General features: G+C 37.1%; 1 protein-coding gene across 1 annotated transcript in view; it reads right to left on the minus strand.

Annotated features, from left to right (window-relative positions):
- ZFHX4 (zinc finger homeobox 4) overlaps positions 1-8,885 on the minus strand; it is a 15,242-nt gene extending 6,357 nt beyond the window's left edge. The window contains exon 1 of the mRNA XM_051970010.1: positions 5,010-8,885. Coding sequence (XP_051825970.1) covers positions 5,010-8,832 — 3,823 coding nt within the window. The 5' untranslated portion in view covers positions 8,833-8,885. The remainder of the gene's footprint in view (positions 1-5,009) is intronic.
- Positions 8,886-9,421: the final 536 nt, after the last annotated feature.

Here is a 9,421-nt window from a genome sequence, read left to right on the forward strand (position 1 = left end):
AAAATAAAAGGATTTTTTAAAAATTTGAAAAAAAAGAGCAGGATCTTTGACTGGAAAGAAATAAGATGAAAAACTATGGACTTTGTGCAGTGGGATTATCCTACAACCCAGTTGTATTTGATAAGCCCATTTAGATGTTAAGATCTTATTTGACTGGTCCTAACCAAAATCAGGTCTTAGGAGAGTCCATACTATGGTATTTATAAAGTAGCCTCCTCTTTCTGCATCTCTCTCATTCTGCCTTCTACCTTGTGATAGCATTGCACCCAATATTCTCTCTGTCCTTTCTCCTTCCCTATAAAAACTGTTTTGTAAAAGATCAGATAAATAATTAATAAACTAATAAATTAACTAATAAAAACTTAGTGTGTTACTTTGGGGATGGGGAAATTCTGAATTTTAATAGCAGTAGGTTAAATCAAGAAACAAATCTCTAATGGTGTAATTTTAGGCATTAGTGAGACTCATGGAGAAGGCATATGAGGGTATAGATACTTTTGGGAATTATGGAAATCACATTATTTAGAGTTTCCTATTTTGCCTTTTCAAAAGGCTAGTCTTAGCTTTTTAGTACAACAGCCTTCATCCTTGTTAACTGCATACGTAATTTTGGATTTGATATTTGCTTTTTCCTACTCAAACTCCTACTCAAACTGAAGCAATGAAATTAATTTTCACCTGGTTCACTGACTTGAGAAGTTAGAGTGAAAGAAAATTTAAGGAAATAGATATATGAGAGATAATAGCCAAGTGAAAAGAAAACAAAAAAGATGGTTGTTGACTCATGTTTTTCTCTCAAATGAGGTCTAGAAGTCTCAATTGGAGGGCACATTATAGAGTAATGGAAGCTTTTTAGAAGACTACAGAATGAATCTTAAAAGTCACTTGATACTTGTTGAAACACTGTCAATTTTTTTTTTTAAGAGGAAGAGAGAGACTGATACAGAGAGGCAATTGCTAGAATAAGCAAGGCAAAATTATCAATCACATGCTATGAATAAAATTTTAGAAATAAAAGGCAAATATAGAACAAGAGATTACCAAGTCAATATGCATTTCAATAGATTTGTTAGTAAAAGATGAAAATCCATAAGAAACCTATAACCCAATAGTTCAATGGAACAGTTTCATAGGATAAAATTAGGAAACTAGAGGAGAAAAACTGAAATGTAGTAGAATTGATGGCAACTCCAAAGTGACTGTAGGTCAAATTTTCCATGCTATATAGAGTGGTAATACTAAACACTACAGTCTACTCCCACCCCAACCTCCACCTCAATTCCTAGAAACTCCACTCAGAGAAAACAGTATTTCTGGGAATAACATCATACCACCATCAGTTTTTCAGAAACAGCTGTCGATTCCAGAAAGTAATGCTTTCAGAGAAAATACGTGCTTCACCACTGTATTTATATATATATCTGTATTTTTCCAAATTTCTTTTACCAAGATCTCCCAAAAGGGGAAATTCATTTTTCCACGTCAAGTAATCATCACTTACATGGGACCAAAGATAGTCGTGCTAAAATAATTATAAAGTGTTTCCATTAAGTAAAGCAACCCCAAATTGAGGTATAAAAAAATTGTAAGAATAGAAATGTTTTCAGATTTCATTTTTTTTTAAAGTTAGAGTCAGTAGTATTCCTCTAGATCAATGGAACATTTGAAAAACATACTCCACTTGAAAAAGAGAAAGTGAATGGGTTAAAAGTGGAAAATCAAGTGCTTTCCCTGTCTACCTTGAGCAAAATGCCAAAGTAAACCAATAGCCCAAATGATGAAAAGTAAACCAGAATTTTTCTAATTATTTTGGTTTATATAGGCACATATATTTTTTATTGCCAGCTTCCCCTTTAGCACATGATCATAATAGAGGAGTCTGGCTGACTAAAAACAGGGAGAATGTGAAATGGAAAATATAGGAAAAATAATATCTAAGAGCAGCAGTCACTCTGAGACACACATCAAATAAATTGTTGATGAAAAGGTCTCCTAGTAACTGAGAATAGCTATGCAGTTAGAGTAATTGGTAGGGAACCTGATTAAAAGGGTTGAATAAGGAAGCTGAACATGACCTATACCTGGTAGCCAATAAGAATGGAAATTTCATCCACAGAATAAGAAAGTATGTTAATATTCCTGGTAAAGAAATTGATTTCCAGGGGTAGCTTGTGTTATTACTTTGTTCATACAATTCCTACTCTGAGTCAGATCTCTAATAATAGGCTTGGGGACTGAGCTTTGGGTCCACCTTAGCATTTCAAAACAACTTAGTAGTATATTCTTTTGGTAACTAGATCTTTGAAGAGGGTCTAATAGGAACTTGCCTTACACTGGATTCTATACAATAGAGCATGTTTGTAGCAAGTTATTAATATATTGGAAAACTAGAGATGATATTTTCTTATAATATACTTTCACTTCATTTCACAATTCATATAAAATAAAGGTAGTTTAGTGTGACACAGTGTACTGAGACAGAAAAATCTAGAAGTAAGATTTCACTATCCAGTTAAATATTCAGCTTGAATCACCACAGGTCAATTAACCTAAAAAAAGATGTGATCTGAAAGGGTAGAGAGATGGTCTGCCACTGGCACTCAGTTGGTATCCCACTGATTATACTACTGTGCTAATGTTTAAAATCTATCACGAACAAAGGACTGATTCAGGGGGAAATTACAAATTCCAGTAGTTAACAATGTTTACGGACCTTTTACCTTTACAACACTCTCTGGTCTGCTTTGGTCCACGATTTAATAAGGCAACAGATAAGACAGCTCTGAGTTATCCAGTGAACAGTGCATTTAAAGATGTTCCTAGCTGAGGAGCAATTTAAGCAAATAACATCTTCCAAACATCTCTGATCTTCATAAACAGGTCTCTAATGTTTTGGGGGAATATAAATAGTATTTGTGTATAGCCAAATGAGAAAACAAGTTACTGTGCTTATGGTATTTCAAACACTTCACTTTTTTTTTTAATGGGTACTCTGGGTGCTAGTAACAGTTTGACAAAAACAGGAGGACAGTCAGCCAAAGAATGCATTGTAGGACAGAAAGCCTTTCTGATCTAATGAACAGAAAAAAAGGAAAGAAAGCAAAAAAAGAAAAGAAAAAACAAAACAAAACAAGATGCTTTGACCACCACTTAGGGAGATGATAGCTGTATATTAAAGGCACAGTTACTTTAATTCTATTTGGTTCAACTAAGGTAGCTCTATATATGCATGTGTGTATGTATGTACAGTTTTTCTTTTGTTTGTTTTTTTTAAATGGTGTTCTTAAACATTTAAAGCATTTATCTCTGTAACATATGAAAGTGTGATTTTTATAAAGTTAATGAGACATTCTATAAGTAAAAGCAATCTCATTATTTTATAATCACACCTTTGGATATCACAAACATAGAAACTTTAACTTAAATATAGTCCTGATTTCAAATATAAACTCCTTTTCACAGAAATATTCTAGTCACCAAAATAAAAGTGAGTTCTTAAAAAAATTAATTTCCACTGAAATAATCTTGAATATTGATGTCATTTTGTATATTTGGATTCAATCTCAAAATAAGTACTTGCTTCCTAAAATTGGCAGTAAAGTCATTGGACATTATTTTCAAGTCAGTAAATTAATATTTAAAATGTATAAAAGTTCTACATTACTATAATCTCCTTTAAAATTAATTGGCAATTCATTTTTGTGGGAGAATAAAGTTATAAATATTGACATTTGGATAGGAAATGAAGAACTAAGACTAAAATTGGTGAATACCTCAGTAAATAGAGGGAAAAGAACTTATGAATTTTCAAAACATGTACTCAAGCCACCCGAGTGGTTTCTTTTGGGAAAAAAAAAACTTTTTGTATTAATTTAAAAAGACATTCACTTTGTTAATTTGAAAATAAAAGTTATTTTCAGGGAAAGTGAATTAATAGAGGACTAACTTTGTTACTAATGGATTCTACCTAATTTCTATCATATTTTCATTGATTTTATTGCATCACTACCTGACAAAAGATAATAAATAATTATTTTATGATGATGTTCAGTATCTCTGCAGATCCATCAAAAGAGAAAAACTCACTGTAAGTTACTGTCTTTTTATCAATTACAGACTTGAAGATTCAAATACCTATGGTTTTCTTTATGATTTTCCCCAGTTTTATAATTTTGTAGAATTTTGCATTTGTCTAGTTAGAGCTGAAAGTGATTTAAGAATTAATCTAGTAAAACCATCTTATCTTACAGACAGAGAAAATGAAGACTAGTTAAGTGACAACCAAAATCAGATGGCTAATATATGGTAGAGCCAGGATTCAAGCTCCGATCTTCTGATTCAAATCTAGTTTGCTTGCTGCTATATCACAATTTTGAATCTTTACTTGAAAAAAAAATAGATATGGATGAATTTTAATGGAATACCAATATTGTGATTTTTGAAGATATGTACTGAAAAAAACTAATTTTTCTCCTAGCAATTTAAAAACATCCCATGGATATTATGTATTAAAAAAAAAAAACAGATTTTACCTAGTGGGTGTATTGTGGGTGGATTTCTCTAAGACTTTTAACTTTTGAACTCCCTGGCACTTAGGAAAAAAACCTTGCATGTAAATTTAGTAAGAATATACATTTAGATTATAGATACTATTTAAGTATTTTCCTAATAAATACACCAAATAGGCTAAACTTTATATAAAATAATGTTAACAACACTACTGAATTGTTATATAAAATTGACATAAAATACAGCTGTACAAATAAATTAAAATGTTTCTGGGTTTTTGATTAAATAGTATCCTTATTATAGTACAATATTGCATGATACTTGGTTGAATTATATAGTCTAGTTATTTATCATAATAATTAAATATATTTTTTACAAAATTTAATGTCTCCGTATTAAAAATGAAATAAATTGGAATACACATCATTCTTAATTACACATGATTCGCTGCATGCTAAGAATGAATCAATTAAATTGTCTTATTTCTGTTAGTGACTTACAGTTTGAATTTTGTGGAAATCCCGGCAAGGAAGATGGACCGTTCATTCCAGGTAAAAGAACTGGAGGAAGGCCAGGTAGTCCTGGGTAAGCTGCTGGCAGACTGATACCATGAAGTGGACTACTGTCCATCATGCCTGGTTGCTGTACACTTAAGCCAAGAACATCTGTCGCCTTCTTTATACGATCCAGTTCTTGCTGTGCCATCAGCTGTCGAACAGTTGTAGGAGCTAAGTAATCTTTCTCCCGGTCTAGCTGACTTCCAACAGTTTCTCTCACTTTTGAAATGTGTTGTTTGGAAAAAATATGATCTCTGATGGACAAACGGGCAGAGTACTTCACCCCACATAGAGAACATTCTGGCTTGGTGCCATCAGTTCCACTTTGATTGATCATGAATGGCTTCCCTATATTAATTTTAAATTTCTTTTCTTTTGCCCGAGCATTCTGAAACCACACTTGGACAACTCGTTTAGGCAGGCCGATCTCATTCCCTAGCATTTCACATTCTTGCATGGTTGGAGTTCGGTAGTCACTAAAGCAAGCTTTGAGGACCTTGAGTTGAAGGTTACTCATTTGGGTTCGGAAACGCTTGTGACCTGGTCGATCACTACTTTTGGATTTAAAAGGATTACTGGATCCAAAAGGATTAGGTGAACTAGGATCAGCGATGCTTGATGTTTCACTCCGGTCAGCATTATCATCAGGGTCATCAGTGATATAAAAACTTTGGTCATGGTCACCATCTTTGTCATTAAAATGGATTGAGGGGCTTGTAAGGGAAAAAAGAAATTTATCATCGCAACCTTCTGTCGTAGGTGTGGTTGCTGTTTTTGGCAAAGTTTCAAGTGTTTTGGGCTCTTTTGGGGATAATGCAGGTTTTACATCTCCAGTACTTCCAGTGGTGCTTTCCATTTCATTATTCCCTTCATCTCCTGTGGTAGCATCACTGATAGCTGTATTAATTGATGAAGTCTCATCAAAATCAGTTTTATTTTGGTCATACCCAGCTTCAGCAGGAGGAGCATTTAGATTCTCTATATCTTCAGTGCATTCTGCTTTGAAAGAAGAAGGACTTAAAAGGTTTTTGGGGGACAGCTCTGCTGTTTTACTAACAGGTGTTGAAACAGTGGAAGCCAATTCATTTTCACTGGAGAGATCAATTTTAGTTAATGACAAAGGCGGATAATCAAAAAATATATACTTTTGTGGACTTTCTCCTCCATCTTCTGTTGATATCAAAGGGCTTGGTGGCAAACTGTAACCTGCCTGTTTTCCTTCATTCCAGTGACGAGAACGAATATGACTTTCTAAAGCTGACTTTGCTTTGAACAGGGCTCGACAAAAGGGGCATCGTTTGTGAGACTGGGCTGGCCCTACTGCACGGAACTGGCCTTTCCTTTCTCGAGCTCTAGTGTTTTGAAACCAGACCTGTACCACCCTCTTTTTCAGTCCAACCTCACGTGCAATGTGATCCAGCATTTTTCTGGTTGGATTGGAATCCAGCAGATATTTTTCATACAGTATTTCCAGCTGCTCAGGGGTGATTGTGGTCCTCAAACGTTTGTCACGATGTTGATCTTCACCACTATTTCCCCCCTCCTTTTCACTACAATTATTATCTTCTTTATCATCCATTTTCCTCTTCAGTGAACCAGAAACAGTTGCAGGGGTTGTTGTGTGGGACGATCCTGTTTGTGGTGGCATTTGAGCTAAAGGACCAGTAAGTAGCTGTCCTGTCATCAGTGGGTTGTTAGGGTCAAATATCATATAGGGCATATCCATAGGCCTTTCTAAAAACTGAGAATGGAGAAATTGGTTTTGAGCTGCTAGGAAATGCATGTGCTGGTGCTCCTGCCAAAGTTCCAGAGTTGGAAAGGCAACTGTACACTGATCACATTGGTATTGTAGCAACTGAGGAGGTAGACTGTTCTGGAGAGAAGTCATTGAGATTGGTAGTGGACTGGAAGGGACGGGTGTTGTTTGTGAGGCAGAGGGGGGCCTTCCAATAAGTTGGGATTGTTTGGGTGGCTGTGACTGAGAGGCTGAAGGCTGTGGATCTGAGGATGGTGTTGGTACAGGAAGGATGGATTTGGTGCTTTGAGAAGGAGGAGAGGTGTCACTCTGCTTTGGCTTTTCTGTGGGGTATTCAGGTTTAGGAGAAGTTTTTTCAGGCTCTGGTTTAGGGGAAGGGATCAGGGGAGTACTAGACCCAGAACCAGAACTTGCTGCAGTGACAGCTGAATTTTTGGCAGTGTCTGTTGGGCCAGATACCGTGCAATGTTTATACACTATTTGATCTGTGGCATCCATAGAGTCTTCGGTTTGGCTTTCATCTTGGGCATCATCATCTTCATCTTTATAACACTGTTTTTTCTGATGAGTAATCAAGTCAAAAATTCTAGGGAAAACCACACTGCACTTTTTACACTGGTATTGCATGTTGCTTGTTCTTATATATCGCTCATTTGTGAGTTCTCTCTTTTCATTATCTTTAGTTTCTGCTTGATTCTCATAACTCTTGCGAGCTTTCTGACGGGCATTCTGGAACCACACAACAATCACTCGGGTAGGTAGGTTGAGGACAGTGGAAAGCTGCTCAATTTCATCATCTTTTGGGTAAGCATTTGTGTCAAAAAAGTCTTGTAATACTCTAAGCTGGTAGTCGGTAAACCTAGTCCTAGAAGATCTTTTACTGAAAGATGCATCTGATTTGTAATGTTCTAAAGTGGTAGGCTGGGGATCAATTCTGATATCTTCCAATACAGTTATAGGAGGATTACTAAAATTGTATGGTGAATCCTTATTTCTTTGCCGTTCCTTAAAAAGTGTATTCCGAAACCAGTGTTTGATAACTTTTTGGGAGAGACCAGATTTTTCTGCCATTTCTTGGATCTGTTCTTCACTTGGAGAATTGTTGATATCAAAATAAGCCCTCAAGATTTTTAATTGATCATCTGTGATTCTTGTCCGTGGGCGTTTGAACTGAGAATGCCTCAAGAAATTTGGATCTAATCCAAGCTGCTGTTGGCAAAGCTGAGTTAGATCTGCAGAAAGGGTATCCATTTGTGGCAATTGAAGAGCAAGCTGAGGAGGTAGTGCAGGATGTTGGACTGGTTGCATCATAATGGGAGGGAAAAGGGGAAGGTCTAGAGAAACGGGCAGCTGGACCTGAGGAGGAGCAGAAGGTGGTGGAGGGGGTGGAGGAGGAGGAGGAGGAGGAGGAGGTGGTGGTGGAGGTGTAGGTGGTGGAGCCTGCAGGGGAGTAGGAGGCGTGTTCTGGATTTTCCCAGAACCAACAGAAGAAGGCTGGGAAGGGGCTGGAGGCAAGGGAGGTGGGGGTGGTGGGGGTGGTGGAGGTGGGGTCTCTGGAGAAGGAGGTGAAATTGGATAAAGCTTGTCATAAGCTTCTCTGTACTGCCGGGCAAATTTTTCTAGAGCTCCATAGGGAAAAAACTGGCCATGTACATGTTCTTGATGACTCTTTAAAATAAGAACATTGGAAAATAATTTGCCACATGTCCCACATTCCAGTTTATCAGTATTCTCCCCTTCTCCAGCTTTGTTCTTCTTCTGTACTTTCTGCCTATTTTCATTATATTGAATGACTAATTCAAAACCAAAGTTTTCTAACAAGGCTTTGGCAGCATTTCCTCTTGCCCCTGAAGCTATCCGGGGTGGAGGGATGGTTGGTTCTAAGGGTTTTTGTTTCTTCATGTCTTTGTTTTCCTTGAGTCCTTCATTTTCATTTGTAAATTCTTGCTTTGGCTTGTCTGGCTTCTCAGAAATCTCTTCTGTATCCTTATATGATGGCAAATCCTTCATTAATGGACAATCCACATTTCCAATACTGTTTTGCTCTTGTTTTAGCAACTTGGTCGTTTGCTGCTGTTGTTGCTGCTGCTGCTGCTGCTGCTGCTGCTGTTGCTGCTGCTGCTGCTGCTGCTGCTGTTGCTGTTGTTGTTGTTGCGGCTTTTGAGACTGAATTTGGGGCTGGGTAGCTTGGTATTGTTGTGCTTGTTGCTGTAATATCTGGAGTTGGGTTTGGCCTACATGATGCTGAGTTTGAATCTGCTGCTTCAAGTCTTCCAGCAAGGAACCGGCCATCCCTGCCATTCCCGGCATACCAAATGTGGCCGAGCCTGGCAAACCCAGATCAGGACTCAAGCTGAACTCTGTCCCAGGAATATAAAATGGAAAAAGGAACTGAGGTTGTTGGAACTGCAGCAGCGCTTCTGGCGTCATTGGGAAATGAGGCAGAAATGCTGGGTTTAAAAACTGAGGCTGAAAGAATGCAGCTTGCTGTTGTAACTCATGCTGTAATTGCATCTGAAGTTGTGCTGGTGACTGGGGTGGGTGATGTGGAGGTTGAGCAGAGATTAATTCAGAAGCTTGCTTTTTATTTAGTTCTTTG

Source organism: Antechinus flavipes, chromosome 1, assembly GCF_016432865.1.
Source record: "Antechinus flavipes isolate AdamAnt ecotype Samford, QLD, Australia chromosome 1, AdamAnt_v2, whole genome shotgun sequence".
NCBI classification, from domain to species: Eukaryota; Metazoa; Chordata; class Mammalia; order Dasyuromorphia; family Dasyuridae; genus Antechinus; species Antechinus flavipes.